This window comes from Dama dama, chromosome 5, assembly GCF_033118175.1.
Source record: "Dama dama isolate Ldn47 chromosome 5, ASM3311817v1, whole genome shotgun sequence".
Lineage (NCBI taxonomy): Eukaryota > Metazoa > Chordata > Mammalia > Artiodactyla > Cervidae > Dama > Dama dama.
Window position 1 is genome coordinate 88,250,792 of NC_083685.1, and position 20,687 is coordinate 88,271,478.

General features: G+C 46.5%; 1 protein-coding gene across 2 annotated transcripts in view; it reads right to left on the bottom strand.

The window, feature by feature from the left end:
* Nucleotides 1-396: 396 nt before the first annotated feature.
* Nucleotides 397-20,687, bottom strand: part of ADAP2 (ArfGAP with dual PH domains 2) — a 34,939-nt gene continuing 14,648 nt past the window's right edge. For both annotated transcript variants that reach the window (XM_061142836.1, XM_061142837.1), the window contains exons 6-11: nucleotides 19,884-20,030; nucleotides 15,311-15,394; nucleotides 12,196-12,258; nucleotides 10,805-10,882; nucleotides 9,294-9,522; nucleotides 397-8,026 (exon numbers count right to left, since the gene is read on the bottom strand). In XM_061142836.1, the coding sequence (XP_060998819.1) occupies nucleotides 7,992-8,026; nucleotides 9,294-9,522; nucleotides 10,805-10,882; nucleotides 12,196-12,258; nucleotides 15,311-15,394; nucleotides 19,884-20,030 (636 nt within the window). In that variant the 3' untranslated portion in view covers nucleotides 397-7,991. The remainder of the gene's footprint in view (nucleotides 8,027-9,293; nucleotides 9,523-10,804; nucleotides 10,883-12,195; nucleotides 12,259-15,310; nucleotides 15,395-19,883; nucleotides 20,031-20,687) is intronic.

A 20,687-nucleotide genomic window follows, 5' to 3' on the forward strand; every position in this document is an offset into this window, starting at 1 on the left:
TCGTTGTTAAATTCGAGTGGATATGTTAATATACATCCCTGTAATGCTGAGCTCTAATGCTAAGTCAGATGGGAAAGGACAATGGTCTTGAGTTTGTATGCAACCGCCATTAATATATTCTGTCAGGGCTCCTTTCTTTGTTTTGTTCTCACTTCAGGGACAAAGCATATTTTGTCAGGGGAAACGTCAGTAAACTGCTAACCTAAAATAATAAAACAGCCAGTTATTTTACCAGCAAAAGGGGTTTATTTGGGAGGAGCAAAGAATTGCAATTCAGGACAGGGAACTATGGTGAACCACATACAACTCCAGTTATGCAAAGGACAGGAAACTCTTTTATTATAGAGAAGGAGGGGAAGTTGGGATAGACTTCTAGAAACAAAAGGTCCATTGGAGTTTGAAGTACAGTGGCTTTTTATTGGCTGAGCTGTTGCCAGGCGAGGAAAAAAAAAATCTTTCTGCCCCCTGCTGGCAGAAATAAAGCAGTGTCATTTCCTGCTGGTGATGCAAGGTACATCTCTTCCTATAGGGGTCTGTATTGACATGGAGTTGTATGTACCTGCTTCTGGCCTCCTGACTCCTGGTTAGTTTTCCCTTAGTTAATTTTCACCAAACATACATCACCCATATTTCCACTCTATAGGAATGCAGAACACCCAAATATAAGCCAAACACCCTATTTTTAATGCCAAACTTTGTCACCAACCAAAATCTGCATTAAATGAAGGAAATCACAAACCCTGACCTCAATGCCTTGATTTAAGACTTCACCGGCACTGTTAAAAGAATGAAAAGTTATGGACTGGAGGAAAATATTTGCAAATCCTATATCTCTAAGGACTTGTATCCAGAATCCAGAAAAAAAAAATTCAAAACAATAGAAAAACGAACCGTTTAATATCACATTTGCATTGACAAAACTATTTCATCTTCTGGGAATAATTGCTTTAACTTTATTTTATTTTTTTTATTTATTGTATTTATCTGGAAAATAATACACTAAAGATAAACTTATCAAAAACAAGTCTTATGAACAGGCATTTTTAATGTTTAATATTGGACTAATAAAATAATAAAACACCTGTGAAATTTTGAACATTGTTGTTGTTCTGGATACAAAAGGTCTAATTTAGATTAAATAAGATCTGAAACACCTTTATGAAACTTATTTTGCTCAATGGGTATGATATTAAAGTTATGTATATACGGAGGTGAAATGAAAGCTACTCAGCTGCTCTTTTTGACCCCATGAACTATAGCCCACCTGGCTCCTATATCCATGGGATTTCCCAAGCAAGAATAGAACACTGGAGTGGGTTGCTGTTTCCTTCTCCAATTTCTTTAACTTTAAAGAAAAGCATATTAGTTTGAAAACTGTGCCTCTCCAAGTTGAATAAATTTGCAAACTCTAGTGTAAACTAGTATTATTTTAAAGGGAGACTATATAAATTTAAGAGCAAGTTCAGTATCAAGTGTCCTGCAAATTCCTCTTACAGCTTTTTTGGACAATTTATATTACTACTGGTTATAATTAAAGTGTTCTGTATATTGATTCATGTTAGAAAAGTGTATAAAATTGTCATTATTACCAACAAGGACCTACTGTATAGCACATGAAACTTGGCTTGATGTTATGGGGCAGCCTGGATATGAGGGGAGTTTGGGGGAGAATGGAAACATGTATATGTGTAGCTGAGGCCCTTTGCTGTTCACTTGAAACTATCACAACATTGTTAATTGGCTGTACCCCAATACAAGATAGAAAGTGTTTTAAAAATTATTACTGATTTGTATTATTAAATGTTTTCATCTCAACATAAATTCTTGTAACTGCTTAGCTAAGTCACATATTAACCTTTTCTTAGAACTTCAAAATTAGCTCATTCATATGCAGTGTGACATCAGTGAGAAAACATAATCACACTGCCTTAGGCCTTTGATTATTGACTATTTTGCAAGCACTCCTTTAGTTTCAAGAAAATCTTGAGTTGAAATGAACAGTACATTAAATAATTGTAAAACTTGTTCAAAACTCAAGTAAAAAAATACGAACTCACTGAATTGTCTTCCATATCTTTCAACAGTTCTATAAATTGGCAGTGCTTCATAGCATTTTCATGTACATGCTGAGCAATTTTAACAATTGTATCCATGACAGTTTTCATAGTCTGCTTCAAAAAACTGAACATAAATACTTTTACTTTGTGTCATACAATGGAACAAAGTCATGAGAATCATCAGAACCTTATTTTAAAATTTCAACATTTGAATTTTTGACCTAACATAGCTAAAGGAACCCTCTGTCACAATAAAGATTGGGTTTTCCATATCTACCTGAAATTCTTTTCTTACAGATGTAAAAGATTCAAAAACATCTACAACATGACTTTTTAGGCCGTGGATTGACATTTCCTCATAAATGTAAAAGTCCTTTGAAACAAAACTTACCCATATTATTCATTGTTAGTCTAGTATCACATAACTCACTTAAAACTAAAACAAAAAAAAAAGTCTACAGTTTTTTCAAATTTTGAATCAGTTGATCTCTGACATTATTAGAAAAAAAATTCTCATGTTCTCCAGGTAATCATTTGGCAGCTTAATTGAAGATACTTCACTTTTTGTAAAATTTAGTTCGTACTTTTTTCCATATCATTAAATTTTTTTCCACAACTAAAATAATAGATATCTTATGCAATGCAATGGCTAAATTAAAATATGTCTTACCAAAGCTACTAAGATGTGTCTGAAGTAACAATGTTTTACACTGCTCCAGTTTCTTATTTTAAATTTAAATTATTTAAATTTAGGGACTCTCCTGGTAGTCCAATGGTTAAAATTTCAAGCTTCCACTGCAGGGGGCATGGGCTTGATTCTTGGTTGGGGAACTAAGATCCTTCATACCAGGTGGCACGGCAAAAAATAAATTTTCTTTAATTGTAAAATTAGATAAAATGAAGTAAAATTAAAAATTCATTTCCTCAGTTACGTTAATCACATTTCAATGCTCAGTGAAAACATGTGGCTATTGTCACCATATTGGGCAGTGCAGCTGTAGGTCATTGGTTCTTCTTTTCCAATTTTTTTTTTTCCTTCTTTTTTTTTTTTTTTTTCTTTTCCAATTTAAGTGTAATTTACAATAGTGTGTTAATTTCTGCTGTACAGAAAGTGCCTCAGTCATATATACATTCTTTTTTATATTCTTTTCCATTATGGTTTATCCCACGATATTGAATATAGCTCTCTGTGCTATACAGTAGGTTCTGTTGTCTGTGTGTGTGCTCATTCACTCAAGTCATTTCTGGCTCTTTGTGGCCCCATGGACTGTAGCCTGCCAGGATCCTCTGTCCACGAAATGTTCCAAGCAAGTATACTGGAGTGGGTTGCTGTGTCCTCCCTCCAGGGAATCTTCCTGACTCGGGGAGTGAACCTACCATCTCTTTCATCTCCTGCATTGGCAGGCGGATTCTTTACCATTGCACCACCTGGGAAGGCCAAACACGAGTTGTCTGTGTAGGTCACTGATTCTTATGCATTTCCCTTTAATTAATGCTTTAGCAACATCATTTCAATTTTGAAACTTTTATCATTCAGTTATAAATCTAATTTCCCATGTGATTTCTTTTTTTGATCAATGATTATATTAATGTGTCTATTTTTCCCTTAAATTTTGCCCATTTTTGCTGCATGTACTCTGGGGCTATATTTTTAGGCACATGACACATCTATGATCCATTATGTCTTTTAATGAATTACACCTTTTATAGTTATGAAACATTACTCTTTATTTCTGGTGTTACTCCTTATCTTGAAAAAAGTACTTTATCTGATCTCAGTATAGCCTCTCCAGCCGTTTTATTGTTACTGTCTGCATGGTGTATATTTTTCCATACTTGTCACTTCAACTTATCTAAGTCTTAAAATGTCTTTTTATGGAGGAAGAGTCAGACCTTGTGACATGCAGGATCTTCTCCTGACCAGGGATTGAACCTGTGCCCCCTGTAGTAGAGGGGCAGAGTCCTAAGCACTGGGTCACCAGGGATGTACCCTAAAATGTCTTTTTAACAGCATGCGATTGGGTCATGATTCCTTATGTTCTCTGACAATCATGTACTTTAATGTAAGTGTTTAATCCACTAATATTGAGTGCATTAATTATTGATATGACCAGGTCTCCCTTTTGCTCTTTATTTTCAATTTATCCCATCTATTTTTTTATTCATTTTGTCCTTCCTGTCCTGCCTTCTTCTGGGTTAATCAAATGCTTTTAAAAATTCTGTTTTAATTTCCTTGTTAGCTTTTTAGCTATACCTCTTTGTACTACATGCTATGAGTCATTAAGAATTACAGTATACATCCCTGACTTCTCACAATCTACTTAGACTTCATTTTGTATCACTTCATGTAAAATATAAGAAGCTTGAAGTGTATAGTTGTATTTACTTCCCCTCCAGGCCTCCATGAGGTAGTTGTCATATACATTACCTCTATAGGTGCTATAAACCATAACACATGTAATTCTTGCTTTAAATAGGCAGCCTTTTATTTACTTATATCTTTACCATTTCTATTACGCTTTATAGATCAGATCAGAGTTTCTGTCTCGTATCATTTCCTTCTACCTCAAAGAACTTTCTTTAGTATTTCTTATACTGCAATTCTGTCAGAAATCTATGCTTATCTTTATGGGAAATATTTTTTGTTTGCCTTTTAAAAATAAAAATCTACCTTCATGCATTTTTTATTGTGATAAAATATCAACAGGAAGTTTACCATTTTAATCATTTTTAGGTGTTCAATTCAGTGACATTTTGCCTTCTTTTCTAAAGATTTTTTGGTTTGTTATCTATATAGAATTCCAGATATATGTATTCCAGATATATATATCTGGAATTCTCCAGGCAAGAATACTGGAGTGGGTAGCCATTCCTTTCTCCAGGGAATCTTCTCAACCCAGGGATTGAGTCCAGGACTCCTACATTGCAGGCAGAATCTTTGCCATCTGAGCCACTAGGGAAGCCCCAATATCTACCTACATATCCTTTATTCTTGAAAGAGGTTTTCTCTAGCGTTCTAATTTGATTTTTTCCCTTAGAAATTAATTTCCTTTTTAACCTTATTTTTAATTTTTTAAATTTTTTTATTTTTAATTGAAGGATAATTGCTTTACAGTATTCTGTTGGGTTTCTGCCAAACATCAACATGAATCACCATAAGCACACATATGTCCCCTCCCTGATTTTTTTTCCTTTTAGAGCTTTAAAGATTTATTTTCACTGTCTTCTGGCCTCCTTTGTTTCTGAAAAGAAACAGTATTTCCTTGTATGTAATGTATCATTTTTCACTGGCTGCCTTCAAAATCTTTATCTTTGGTTTTCAGCAGATTGGCAGTAATGTACCTGAGTGTAACTTTCTTTGCATTTATTCTACTTAAAGTTTGCCAAGATTCTTCTCTTTAATAAAGTGTTTTCTTTTTTAAAAAATTAACTTATTTATTTTAATTGGAGGCTAATTACTTTACAATATTGTGGTGGTTTTTGCCATACATCAACATGAATCAGCCATGGGTGTACCTGTGTCCCACCATCTTGAATAAAGTGTTCTTTTTTAAATATTTATTTACTTGGCTGCATCAGGTCTTAGTTGCGGCAAGTGGGCTTAGTTGCCCTGTGGCATGTGGAATCTTCCCAGACCAGAGATCGAACTATGTCCTCTGCACTGGCAGGCGATTCTTAACCACTGGACCACCAAGGAAGTCTCCATCTCTTATATCTGTCCTCGGCCCCTCCGAGGGGCTCCTAAGAATCCCAAATTGCCTGTTTTCTTCTCTTTCTTCCTCTCTGGACCACAAGTTCCTTTATTGATTCTCTCATTCTCAGAACTTAGCAGAGTGTAACAGAGTGGTTAAAAAAAAAAAGGCAGGCAAGTAACATGACCCTTAATATACATACAGCCCAGCAGGTGCTGAAACAGACAATTTCAAGGTGCTTTAGGAGCCAGAAGAGGAAGCAACCATGTCTTCATCCGGGCAGTCAGGAAGCCTCAGGAAAGACAGCTTGATGATGTTGCTCGTCCTCTGATCGGTGGATCAAAGGAAAATCCCATGAAAAACCAGAGACTCTTAAAGACTCTCCCAACCCTCTGGCTCTCCACTGAAATGAAAACAATGTCTTTCTGCACGTCACTCAAAGGAATAAACAATCATAGAGCCTAGACCTATTTCTCTAACATTGCAGCCACCCGCGATTTCTTTCCGTTTCTCTTGCCCATCTGGGAGCCTTTGAACATTTTCCTCCCTTACCCTAGAGTACTTTCCTGGCCCTCTTCCCTTTGACTAATCTCTGAACAGTTTAAGGTTTCAACTTAGACGTCACTTTCTGGAGAAGAAGGAGGCTCCCTCCTCCCGCTCAGGGTGAACCCTGTTGCTACACACCTTCGCAGCAGCCCACACTTCCCCTTTCTGAACACTTGCCTCATTGTCCTGCCCTCTGGTAGGGCTGTTGTCCGGTGGGCTGAAATCTGTGACAGCGGGGACCACGTCATCGGGTTCCTGCCCGAGCAGAGTCTGGCACCTGGGAGGTGCTCAGAAATAGCTGTTGCTTCCAACAGTTCAGCAGTTGCTACAACTTCCTCATTTGAAAGAGAAAAACCAAGGCAGAGGGTTGGGAAAGTGAGTTTTCCAACAGTCTCATTAGCAACCAGTATTCTTGCCTGGAAAATCCCATGGACGGAGGAGCCTGCGGGGATACAGTCCACAGGGTCACAAAGAGTCGGAAGCGACTGAGCGCACACACATGCATTAGTGGCAGGGCCAGACACGGTATTCAGGCTGGATAGCTCTCTCCCTGGGGTCCAGCTGAGTTGTCATCCTGCCCTCCTTCTTTCCTTCCAGAGTGTGTAGATGGGAACACTGTGCTTTGGGGGGAGGGGGTTGTTTGTTCTTTTGTATTAGCTATACTTTTATATCTTCTAAGATGTGCACAAAGGTAGAAGTCTCCCAGGAACATTTTCAATTCATGGGGAAAACCCACTACTTTTGAAGAGTGAAAAGTGGATACTTTTAAAGTAATTTCCCCCCAACTTTTAAATTCGAAAACTTTCAGGCCTATAGGAAATTTTCATGAATTGGACAATAAGCATCCAGGTATACTTCATCTAGATGAAGTTGCTAACATTTTGCACAGTGGTCCACTTTCTCTCTCTCCCCCTGAGTGTGTGTGTACACAGACCTTCTTTTTCATAAATACACACAGTATATCTAAGTAGATACTCTGTATGTACAGATACATTTATATTTTGCTGAACCATTTAAGTCAGTTGTAGACATATTATATTTTATCCCTGAACACTTCAGAATGTATCCCTAAGAACAAGAGCATCCTCTTACACAAATACAGCACAATATCACAATCTTACAATACTACTAGCTAATATACATTCATATTGGAACTTTCCCAGTTATCTTGATTACATCTCAAAAACTGTTTCTTTTAAATCCAAGATCTAATCAAGAATCATGAATTGCATTTTGTGGCTATGTCTCTTTAGTCTTATCTAATGTAGAACAGTCTCCAGACTACTTGATCTTTCATGATACTGGCAGTCTTAAAGTGTCTAGCCAGTCGTTTTGCAGAATTTCTCTAATGTGGACTTGTCTGATTGTTTCCTCATGGTTGGATTCAGATTAAACTTTTTGTTGTTTTCTGTTTTTCCAGTAAGCTTGGCTGATGCCACGGGTGTCTTCCCATTGCAGTGCCTTCATTTCCGGTGTCCCGAGCCCCGAGGACATTTACCAGCTCCCCAGACCCCTAGGGCAGCAGGGAGGCCCAGGGAGACCCAGGGAGCCGGCAGGTAAAGGCCAAAGCTCTGGTCTTGGCAGAGTTCACTGCCCGTGACAGCTGCCGACTGGGGGTGGGGGGCACTCCTGCAGGGCCCCCAAGGCCGAAGTGGTAACTTCTCCTTTCCACCAGGTGCGCTGGGTGGCCAGTGGGTCACCTGTGGCTGCAGTCACTCTCCGTTGACACAGCTACAGAGGGGACAAAAAGAGGGCTGGGGGCGTGGCTGTGCCAGCGAAGTCCCACCAGCGGGAAGGGACAGCGAGAGGAGAGGGGAACAATGACAGAGGGAAATGGAATAAAAAAAAAACAGACCAAAAAGTGGTAGATGAAGGGGACACACACACAGCAGAGGAGGAGAGAAGAGCAGAAACAGAAACAGCAGCAGCGACTCAGAAGCACAGGCCCCTGGGCGGAGTGGGGGGAAGAGCACCAGCTAATGTTCCTCGTTAACAACTTCCCAGCCCATTACAGAGGCCCTTCAGCTTTGGGATTTTTGGAGAGAGAAGCAAGTCTGTGTTTATCCTGGTCAGACTCAAAGGGCACCAGGGTTTCTCCCCAGGGGCCGCATGGGGTCACCTACTCAGCTTGTACTTTTCCAAACTCAAACTTCTCCTTGGTGTCCCAGGAGCCAGAAGGCCCTGGGCCAGAAGTTTCCTGCTCAGAATGTCTCCCCTCCTTCCACGAGGCTGTCTGCAGATGGGGAAGCCTGCTTGAGACACATCTGGGGCAAAGGGGAGGAGCAGGAGAGGAGCAGACAGACCAGAGCCCAGAGAACAGCACCCTAAAAATAGCCTTCCCTCTAGGAGTGGGGAGGAACCCAGAATCCCAGGAGCTGCCGGCGGGTGTGACCTTCCTAACAGGCCGAGGATTTCTCACGGGAAAAGGGACTCAGGGGCAGGGAGTGGAGGGACAGAGAGGCTGCTCGGCTCCTGGGAGGGAGCAGGGTAGAAAATGGGACCTAAGCGACAGTTCGGGCTTCCCTGGTGGGTCAGTGGTAAAGAATTCGCTTGCCAGTGCAGGAGATGTGGGTTCGATCCCTGAGTTGAGAAGATTCCCTGGAGGAGGAGATGGCAACCCACTCCAGTGCTCTTGCCTGGGAAATCCCATGGACAGAGGAGCCTGGTAGGGCTATAGTTCATGGGATCGCAGAAGAGTCAGGCACAACTTAGAGACACAACAACAACAACAAAAACGACAGCTCTGCCAAGACGAAGCTCATCTGGATGCCACTAGTGGAAGCTTCCTAGTAGAGGAACTTAATGTGGACAGAGAGGGTTTTCAGGCAATAATGTGCACTGTCTGAACTTCTCTTTGGCCAGAAGAGAAGAAAAGGGAAAGAGGACAGTCAGGAGCCATGACCCCGGTTTCAGGACTCACAGTTGAACCCAAGTGAAGAAGCCCCTTTCTGCCTACTCTCCTTGGCCAAAGGAATACACGCAGGGCCCTGTATCTTACCAAGGAGGTTGAGGGGTGTTAAAGGGCTGGAGAGGACCTCCCGAAAACTCTCCAGCCATTCACGCTGCTCCTTCTCGCTGGGGCAGGTGAAGACAAACCTCCGGTGGGGGGTGACGATGGTGAGGCCAGCTTTCCAGCGGTTCCCTCGGATGCCCTTGGGCAGGTCTTCAAACACCTGGTACCCCTGTTCGTTGCTCCCGAGAAACACCTGGCCCAGCTCGAAGGCATCCTGAAAAGAGAGGACAGAGGTCATCAGAGGCCACACCTGGGGCAGAGAGCCACCTGCAGGCCTGAGAGCCCCCAGGTCCATCTTAGTAAGAGGGCTGTGTGTGTGTTGGGTGGGGGCCTCTGCTGGGGATTTCAGCTAGGTGGACCCCAGAATTTAAAAGGCTCAAACTACAAAGGAAATTTTACACAGCCTCTGTTTAAATGAGCTTCTCTGGTGGTTCGGTGGCAAGGAACCCGCCTGCAAAGCAGAAGAGGTCGGTTGGATCCCTGGGTCAGGAAGATCCCCTGGAGGAGGGCACCGCAAACCACTCCATATCCTTGCCTGGGGAATCCCATGAACAGAGGAGCCTGGCGGGCCACAAAGAGCCATGGGGTCACAAAGAGTCAGACACGACTTAGCAACTAAACAACAACATCTGTTTAAATGACACTTAATGTTTGCGTGTGTGCATGCTAAGTGACTTCAGCCATGTTCAACTCTTTGTGACCCCATGGACGGTAGCCTGCCAGATTCCCCTGTTCATGGGATTCTCCAGGCAAGAATACTGGAGTGAGTTGCCATGCCCTTCTCTAGGAAATCTTCCCAACCCAGGGATCGAACCTGCATCTCTTAGGCCCCCGGCATTGGTAGATGGGTTCTTTACCACTAGCACCACGTGGGAAGTCCCATACTCAGTTTTTATGGAGAGCTAACTCTGGGAGTTGGCAATGGACAGGGAGGCCTAGCATACTGCAGTCCATGGGGTCGCAAAGAATCGGACATGACTGAGCAACTGAACTGAACTCTGCACTAAGAATTCAAGTGCTTTATGTATACTAACTCATAGAATAATCCTCAGGGCAACCTCTGAAGATGGCAGTGTTATTAAGTCATCTCCCGATTGAGGAAACTGAGGCAAAGAGAACTGAGTACTCTGCCAAAATGCCATGGGTGCACCCCTAAAAGTGGCAGAGCTGGTCCCAGAGCCCAGACAGTCGAGTTCTAGAGCTCTCACTCCCAACCGTGACTCTCCACAGCCTCCATGTTGGAAGGGAGCCCTGGAGACTAGAGGATGGGAACCCCTGTCTTGGCTACACTGGCAGCTTCTGGACACATGTGAAGGACTTCCTGAAGGTGAGGGAGAGCACAGTTTCATGCACAAGGATGACTTAGAGACAACCAATGATGGAGGGGTGTCTCTCGCTGGGTCTCTCCAGCCCTGTTGGATCCCCATGTTCCCCGACCAGCTCTGTCCCCACCTCCACCTCTGGTGCTCAGCGGAGGGGCGATCAGTGACTCTTACCAGCGGGTTCTTGTAATAAAGCAGCCTGCGCTCCTGGGGATCCAGAGCAAACCACCTTTTCTTGAAAGGTTCTCTCTGCTGCAGAAGAGGGAACTTCGTATCAGGCTTGGCCAGGCCGGGGGGGGCACACGGCCAGCCTGGGCCAGGACAAGAGAGCTGGCCAGTTCCTGGCTTGGCAGCCGGACACCCCAGCACTGCCCCCACCCCTGGGCCTCGACCTCTGATGGCTCCAAACACCCCCCTCCACCCCAGCTTTCCCTTGCGGCCTCCAGCCGCTCCCTATGTGCGTTGGAAGAAGCATTTTCCTCTTTCTCAGGCTGTGGACAAGACATCTCAGAAAAAGGAAGCTGGGAAATCAGAAGTGGCTACTGCTCAGCGCTTCTGAAAGCCCTGGCCTTGGCCAAATTCTAATCTAGGTCAGGGGAAGGAAAGTCCCCCTAAGAGCCACAGGGGCGGTGCCACCAGCTGGTGAAGGATGAAAACTTGCAACTCTTTATAAACCCAGCCATCTGAGGCTTCCTTTACCGTGAATGCCTAACACTTTCACTGTCATCTTAACAAACATCGCGTCAGCGTATTACACCTTAAAAAAAAAGCATCGAAAAGCCATTGCTTTGGGATTTTTTCTTTTTTTTTTTTTTTTTTAGGGAGTTCCTCTGCTTTTCTCTGGGAGAAGGAAATGACACCCCACTCCAGTATTCTTGCCTGGGAAATCGCATGGACAGAGGAGCCTGGCAGGCTACAGTCCACGGTGTTGCAGAGTCAGACAAGACTGAGCATGCACATATCTGCTTGCTTCTTCCTTCTTCCTTCTCCTCCTCCCTTCCCTGCTTCCCTGCACCACCCCCACCCCAGCACAACCCCCCACCATCTCCATCTTCTGGCTTGGAGCCTCACCCCACCAGCATCCAGGCTGGGTCTGAGATGTCCTGGGGCGGCAGGGGCCTCACTGGCCTCCAAGCATAGGTACCGAGGTGAGTTCTCTCAGACCAATCACTACTCCTGCCTCACTTGAACGGTCCTGGTAGGGCCCCAGCTTGGAGCACACAAGTTTTCAAGAGCTGCCCCGCAAAGGAGCTGTGCTTTTCAACTGTGCTTTCCCAAGAACAGGGTCAGTTAGATGGTGTAAAGACGAGAGCCACTGATGGTGATGCTGATCAAGAAGGAAGATGCCCAGTTGCAGGAAGAAGCGCCTGAAGTGAGGCTGGACCACCGTCGAGCCACCCCATCTCCACTTGGTCCTTCACCCCCGGAACTCACAAAAGTCCATTTACTTCCACTTCCTCCCTCCTCCCTGCCCCTGGTTCCCCATTTTCCCACCTCCCCACTTTGGCCCCATTGCCCACTGGGACTGAGGCCATGAAAGTCCCCCCCAGGAATATGGGATGTACCTTTGGACCAGTCTTTTCCATGAAGCCTTGTTTGAGATAGTTCCTGGTGATGAGGGGCACAAGCTGCGGGAAGAGAGACACATACTGACCCCCTGCCTCCCACCCCAGGAGGCCAAGCTTCCCCAGTGAACTTGGCTCCCCGACAAAGGGGGAAGTTTGCAATGGGGAAGGATGTGTGCACATGGTTATATTTGGTATGGATACAACGCTAACATTTCAACAGAGCCCGACAATAGCACCCCAGATGTCTGCAGAGCTAACCAGCACAGCTAAGTCTTGGTATAAAGACTTAGTTTAAGGGTTCCTTCAGCAATTCCAGGAGGAGGACACAGGTCAGGCTCTGACGAGACCCTCCTGGTATCAGGGTGGGTATCTACTGTGGGTCATCAGTTGGATGGCATCACCGACTTGATGGACATGAGTTTGAGCAAGCTCCGGGAGTAGGTGATGGACAGGGAAACCTGACGTGCTGCAGTCCATGGGGTCGCAAAGAGTTGGACATGACTGAGCGACTGAACTGACTGACTGACTGCATGTCAGGCTCTGCATGTAATTCTCAACCACCCTGTGAGGTGGATGTTATCATTTTCATGGTCTGCATGAAGAAACAAGACCTCAGAAAAGTCACTGAGGATTTTCCCAAAGACATGTCGCTGGTAGGATGAAGAACTTTCACCACCTAGAGCCGACCAGCCAGACCCTAGTGATACCTCTACTGCTACTGTATGATGCTCAAATGTTAATATGCCAGAACCTTCTGATCAGACCCTTGGCCAAGACCTGGGCATTGGTGGGGATTCTGAGCCAGGGCCATAGGAGGCGATGGCAGGATTGATTAAGTACAGAAAGTTCTGGACTAGGAGTCAGGAGACTTGAGTTCTAGCTCCAGGTCTGACCTCAACCAGCGGTGTTACCTTGGTAAGACCTTATGCCTCTCTGGGCCTGTTTCCTTCTATGTAATAAGGATACCGCGTTATGTGATCCGCAAGACCGTCCTACACTCAGAGAAGCTTCCAGGGATTGACACTGGCCTCCTATGTTCCAGGGTGTCAAACTGGCAAGTCTAGAGCTTCAGATGAGAACAGAGCCTGGGTCAAGAGCAGGGGCAAAGGTGATGTAAGGTTTGGGAGTAGGAATGGGAAGTCTGAAGGGAGAAAGTTGTGAGCAAGAAACCAAAAATATAAAGGACACCACTCCCCTTTCCCTAAAATGCATTCTGGAGGCTTTAATTCCTTCATTTGGAGCAAAGACAAGAGTCCTAATTGCTCAGTCGTCTGAACTGAAGCCTGAGCAGGGTGAGTCTAGACCTTGAAAAAGAGAAAGAGGCTGGGGATGGGGTACTATGCACTGCACCTTAGATGCCTTGGTTCACTGGACACATGTAGCCCTCAAGGCAGGGACTGTCCCAGTGGTGACAGATGAGTAAACTGGGGCTCGGAGAGGTGAGGCCACTTGCCCTTCGTAACACATCAGCTTCCCTGCCTTTGGGTCCATGTGTTTCTTTGTACAGGACCACAATCCCACTGGGGTCCCCCAGGTTTCTGGCACTGGATCCCTGAGCTCGAACCAGACTTGGGTGGTTGCTCAGAACATCACACCCTATGTAGACATGGGGGGAGGAAAGACAGGGAAAGAGGCAGGCGGGGAGGAAACTAGGGGTGGATAAGGGGTAACGATAGTGGATGAGGGAGGAAGAGGACATTGAGGATGTTGACCAAAGCCCAGTTTCCCCCGCACGGGTCAGCCGAGTTGGAGAGCTGCCCAGACAATGAGGTGGGGCGTCTGCAATTTGTCCTCCAGTCTTTCCAAGCAGCAGTCAGCAACCCCAGTGCCACACCCACGCAAGTGGGCATTCACCCGATATGGGTGCTGACTCTGCAGACCGGAAGGGCCCTGAGCCAGGCCTGGCTAGAGGAATTCATAGAGACCTGCCATCCCAGTGCATCCCTAGGTCTGGAGTGGACCCCTATCCCGGACACTTTGGTCCCTGCAAACTGGGGAATTAAGGAGCACTTAGGGTTTAAGAAGGGTCTAACAGTTGGGAATAAGAAAGTCCCAGGAATGGGACTTCCCTGGTGGTCCAGTGGTTAAGACTCTGCACTTCTACTGCAGGGGGCACAGGTCCCATCCCTAATCAGGGAAATAATACCCCGCATGCTATGTGGTATGGCCAAAAAAGAAAAATCACAAGATTAACATGGTCTTTCCAGCCCCTATCTCTTACAAAACCCTTCCAGAGCAGGCCTAACACAGGGCCCAGAGTACAGCACCTCAGAGTTAGAAGAGACCCTGGAGATGACCCAGAACAAGCGCATCTTACAGATGTGGGAACAGATGCGCACAGAGGCGACTCCACCTGCAGTGGTCACACGGCAAGTCAGCAGCAGAGCATCCACAAGGGCCCAGGCCTCCCGGCTCACGCCTTCCGGCCCACACTCTACAGCTTCCCCAGCCGAGCCTGAGGGATATACGTGGATGCCCCGACCTCTGAAGACAACTGAAACGAAGTTCTCAGGCTCACTGTCACCGTGGCCATGAAAGGCAGACTCTTCCTGTTAGAATGACAATGGGAAAGATCCCACTGCCTTCCTTAAAGCAGACCAGGAAAGGGCAAAGTGGGGGGTGTTCAAGTGGGAAGAACACCTTCGGTTATGCACTTGACCTTCCTGGGACTCCATTTCTAATCACTGGAATGGGAATAATCACCTCACCTAACTGCTGGCTGCAAAGGACGATTAGATAAAAGGGACAACAAGATAAAGCAGGTTCAGAAGCACGTTGTAAGCAGTATGTGAGGGACCATTTGTGCATTTCAGTGGGAGAAGTCAGAAAGAGATGCCCAAATCCTGAGCCTTTTGACACTGTGAGTGATGTATCCCAAAGGGGAGAGTCTGATCTGCTTTTTGGAGACTGCCTTGCCAACGGTGAGGCCATAATCCCCAGCCTCCCCAGGAGAAAGCTTTTGGTTTCCCACTGAGGTCCCCAACCCCAAGGCTCAAGGTCTTTCCTGCAGTCAAACTGAGTCTGGCCTCTGCGTGTCTTTGAGGTCAGCCAACCAGGAGCATAGGAGGTGGCAGACAGGAGCCGTGGAAGTTGGGATCTGCATTTAGCTCACCTCAGACTCTGGGAGTTCAGGAAGGGCCATTTTAAGGTATTGGAGACGGGCTGCACGGAGGGCGTTGAACCAGTCCACTATCTCCTGCAGAGAGACATGCAAAGGACAGACAGACAGTCAATGAGACTGAGTGCAGGCTGGGAGCCTGGGGTGGGGGTGGGGTGCCGGGGCGGGCAGCTGAGGCTGTTAGCAGGCAGCCAGCTGGATCTTCAGGTTTGGACACATGCACACCCCCCAGTCCTACTCAGGCTGACCCCAGGCACCTGGGAGGATGGTGCCAGAGCCCAGGGCGGCACCTGAGCAAGTGGGAAACATATCCCCAGGGCCATGGGAAAGGACCGAGGCCAACCGCACAGGAGCTATGCAGAGGCCCAGCACAGTGCTTGGCACTTGCTGCTGTGTGTATGCATCATCCGAAGATCTCATTAAAATGCAGATTTGAATTCAGTGGGTTTGGGGTGGGGCCTGAGATTCTGCATTCCTAACAAGTTCACAGATGATGAGTTGCTGGTCATTGGGAGACACGTTGAGGAGCAAAGGTCGTCAGATGTCAAAGATCGGCTTTCAGGTGGGGGCAGGTACACCTGGGGATGCTCCATCAGTGCAGATGCTCATCACCTGGAGTGCAACTTAGGCTGAAGCTGGCGTGGACCTCCTGTGTCCCTCCGGGAGAGCGCCTCCCTCAGCAGTGTCTACCATCATCTCTCACCTGCTGAACCCCTTATTCCAGCTGGTTCTGCCTCTGCTCTGCCACTCTTCATTCAGTCCTTACGGGAGCCAGAGTGATTTCCAAATTGCAAATCTAACTGAGTCTAGCTTAGAGTCCTCTCCACTACCCTCAGGGAGAGTCTTAAGTTCTTTAGTATGACTCACTTTGCCCTCTGGACTTCCCTGACAGCTCAGACAGTAAAGAATCTGCCTGCGATGCAGGAAACCCAGGTTGGATCCCTGGGTCAGGAAGATCCCCTGGAGAAGAAAATGGCAACCCACTGCAGTCTTCTTGCCTGGAGAATCCCACGGACAGAGGAGCCTAGCGGTCTACAGTCCGTGGGGTCACAAAGAGTGGGACAGAACGGAGCGACTAACACTGTCACTTTCACTTTGCTCTCTGAGCTCTTTCCATACAAAATCATTTGCAATCACTGCTCCCATGTTCTTCCCTTCTCTTGGAACACTCTGCCTCACCCACCTCTCTGCCCTCACCCTTTATACATCTTTTATCTAGAACATTCTATTCGTCCTGAGAGTGAGTTTAGATGGAATAGATTTTTGCTCCACCCAAACCCTGATTCTATGAAAAATGCCCCACCCATTCTCAGCCACGCACCACCCATCCACAGTTGCAGTCACACTTGCTGCTATGATCCTACCCCTTCTTGGCCACAGAAACTGGATGAGGGCTGGACCAATACAGAGGCTGAACAGGGCTTATCAGATTCTATCTCACAGGAGTATGGAATTGAGGAGAGGAAAGACCTGTCCAAATAGCTGCTGTGCTGCACTTGGATGTAATACAGTGATTGAGAAATTCATTTGAATTTGGTTTCAAAGGTATGAAACATCAGTACCTTTTCTCTGTTTTAGGTCAAGCTTTGCTAGTTCAGTATTCCTAAGCTCTCTTGACGAGGGCATTAAGAACCTTATAGGGTTTCAGGCACTAAGGGAAGGGGATCATCCCCACCGAAGACCCACCTAGGCCTTCACTTTGGAAAGACTCTTCCGGTCACAAATCCAACCTGCATACAGATTTGTTTGTCCTTAAGTTTTGCCTGTTTCAGTTCTCTATACATGTGTTCGTGTTTGCCACAGACTTAAGGCTGTCCACTTCACTTTTAATTTGCCCACCTGGCTCCTGCAGGCGTGAGTTTATAGCCCCCCATTTATGCCCATCTAAGGGAGAAGCTGGGGCATCACCAGGGAGAGGAGACTGGCCAGAACCAGGTTGTCAGAGGCTCTACAGCTGAGCCAGTGTCAGGAGTCAGGTACCATAAGTGTCTGAGATCATGGGCACCTCAGCAAAACTCCTTCAGCAGCGATGGGCGTGGAGAGGTAGCCACTGGTATCCAGTCAGTGGACTGGGGCTACAGCAGTGAGCCCACCATGGATTGAGAGCCAGAGATCTCCTCCATGCCTCCTGGACTGCACCAGTCCCCAGATTCTGGTAAAGCCAATGGAGGGAGCTGAGAAAAATGAGTGGCACTAGACTTCTTGGCAGTTTGGGGAATGAGATTCTTGCATTTAGAGAAGCAAAGAAGTGAGATGTCACTTGCACTCCTGGTTTTATAAAACAATGTGTTCCTGTTAAGAGTGTATTCTCTCTCTCTCCAAACACACACAGAATCACACACACCACAGTTCCTAATTCTAATCTCTCAGGCGGCCCAACCATGCTTCTGTCCCTTGAAATAAATACCCCTGTTTCTTTTCCACTCATGATCCTTTTAAGCTGGTTTGAGTGTTCTCCTTCTCAGCATATTCACACAGTTCTTAAGTAGAACCTCCTTCTTTGGAAAACCTTTTCGATTGCCCCCTCCCACCCCAATCCCCACCTCCCCCAGACTGGGCCACTTATATGTCTCCTGTGTGTGTCTCTAGCACGGCCTCCACCAGCATCATCACATAGTATCTTCAGGGCCTATTTCCCCATCTGTCTCTTTCCCAGGACTATGAGATCCTAGAAGCCCACTCATGGCTCTGCCTCATTCACTACACACCCCAGTACTGTGCACGTTGCAGGGAGGGGCGCCGTAAGGATTTATTGAAAGAGTGACATCCTGACCGCAGAAATGATCAGAAATGGCTCTCAAGAGCTTGTCTTCCGCTGCTGCCACAGTCATGAACAAATAACAACAGTGACAACTAATGTTTATAATGCACTTCACAGTAATGAGATGCATTCACGTTCATGGTTCACAGTCTCTCAATCCTCAAGACCCCTCCGGGAAGTGGGTATTATCAACCATACACGAGCAGGCTTAGGAGGGGAAGGGACCTGCCCTAGTAACACGCCAGGGAGCGGCAGAAGCAGGGTCCCAACTTCTGGCTCCAAACCCCAGCTCTTCAGGCCACACCGGGACGTCAGCCCAGACTGTGGAGAGAGCACGAAGCCTGCTTGGAGGACGATCCACGGTCAGTATCGCAGTGCTGGGGCCTCTTGGGAAGATCCAGTCCCTGTATCTAGTTTCTGACTCCTGCTGTCAAGGGTCTTCCCTCCAGCAGAGGCACATGGGGTGTCAGACAGGTGCAGGGTTCAGGAACCATCGGCCACATGACTCTGAGCAAATTACTTAACACGCCCATCCCTCAGTGCGTGCGTACTAAGTCGCTTCAGTTGTGAGCAACCCTTTGCAACTCTATGGCCGTAGCCCGCCAGGTTCCTCTGTCCATGGGATTCTCCAGGCAAAAATACTGGAGTGGGTTGCCATGGCTTCCTCCAGGGGATCTTTCTGACCCAAGGGCTGAACTTTTATCTCCTGTGACTCCTGTATTGCCGCTGGATTCTTTACCGCTGAGCCACCAGGGAAGTCCCATGCCTCAGTAACATGGGGGTAAAACATTTCCAGGGTTGTTTTGAAGATTAAGAACTGATGTACAGGACTTCCCTGGAAGTCCAGTGATGAAGACTCCACGCTTCCAATGGTTCCATCTTTGGTCAGGGAACGAAGATCCCACATGCCGCACAGTGCAGCCAAATTAATTAATTAATTCTTTTTTAAAAGAAAAGGAATGATGTATAGTGATCACCAAGAAAAGTGCCCAGCTACAGAATTAATAGCAACTCACAGAACGTCAGCCCCCACCTCTGCACCTCCTCACCTCCACTTAGAATCTCTGACCCTTGCCCAGTCACATGACCCTACCATTTAGAGCCGGCTTTTGTCTTTGCAGCTGTACTATTGTCCTGCTCTTCTCTGATGGAGCTGACTTCCTGGACCTTTGATAGAGCTTCTCAAACTTCAGTGTGCCTGAATATCACCTGGGGATCCTGTGAAAATGCAGTTTCTAACTCAGCAGGTCCAGGGTGGGCCTGAGACGCTAGTTCTAACAAGCGCCCAGGTGATGATCCTGCAGCTGGGACCGGACCACACACTGAGAAGGGAGGCCGTGGGATGCACTGTTTGAGCTTCGAGTCATCCCTCCTCTCATATTTGGAATCTCTGGCTGCACCCTATTTGCCACCTCTGGGCATAGTCCTGTCTGCTAACTGGATGCCCCTGGGTGGCTGTGCGCCATCCAGACACACCCCCCGGTCCCTGCCAGGTTCCTCTCCCAGATCTCACTCTGCCTTAACTTCTACTCTGTCTCCAACCAGAAGTGACAACAGGGACTTCCCTGACAGTTCGTTGGTTAAGACTCAGTGCTTTCACTGCTGAGGGCCCAGGTTTGATCCCTGGTTGGGGAACTAAGATCCCACAAGCCACGCAGTGTGGCCAAAAACAGAAAGTGACAACAGATTAAAGCAAACAGCAGCAGCGAATCTCAAGAGCCTGTTGCTCCAGGGAGTCAGGGAGCTGGGCCTTCGAGGTTTGGGTCTACTGAGCTGGAGGCTGGAGTGGCAACGCCATCCTCTCACCTTCCCATTCTCGTGGTACACAAACAAGTTCCGAACGTGGCCGTCTCTCCGGTAGGTGATCTGCAGCCCGTGGGGGTTCCCAATCTTCTCTGTCTGGAAGGTGGCATTCAAGTCCTTGATGCTGATGACAGCTTTGGGGTCTTTACCCTAAAAGAGAGGAATCGGATACTCAGGATGCCTACAAGCAGTGGAGTGACTTCTCATCACCTTCGTCGGTGAGCCTTAAGGCAAACATGACCAATTCGGAACTCCACATGAGTTTTTAATGTTCTTGCCATAATATCAAGATCCACAGATATTCTACCACTCTCTATATCTAGCCATCCCACCAATCCTGCTTAATCAGTGGGCTTCTCTGAGCTGGAAGGGGGCTTGGAAAGACCGTAACTTAGAACTTTTCAAGCTTTTCAGCCATAGAACTTTTTCTAAAATAAATCATTAGGATTTCCCTTAGCGGTCCAGTGGTTAGGACTCCATGCTTCCACTGTAGGGGGCACGGGTTCAGTTCCTGGTCAGGGAACTAAGATCCTTCATGCTGTGCAACCAAAAAAAAAATTTATAATGAATATCCATGGAAGCCAATCAAATGAAACAGATAAACAAGGAAAAGCAAGGGTGGGGGCCTCAGAGCATGCCTTCCCATACTCTACTCTGTTCTCAGGGTCTGAGCAGAGTCTGAGCACTCCCTGATGTTAAGAAGGCAAAGGGAAAACAAATGCTTCCTTTCATAACTGATGAGAGGAAGAAAAATGATACCAACAATCTAGTCCCATAGTAGCTGTAGCTGTAGTCACATGTAGATAC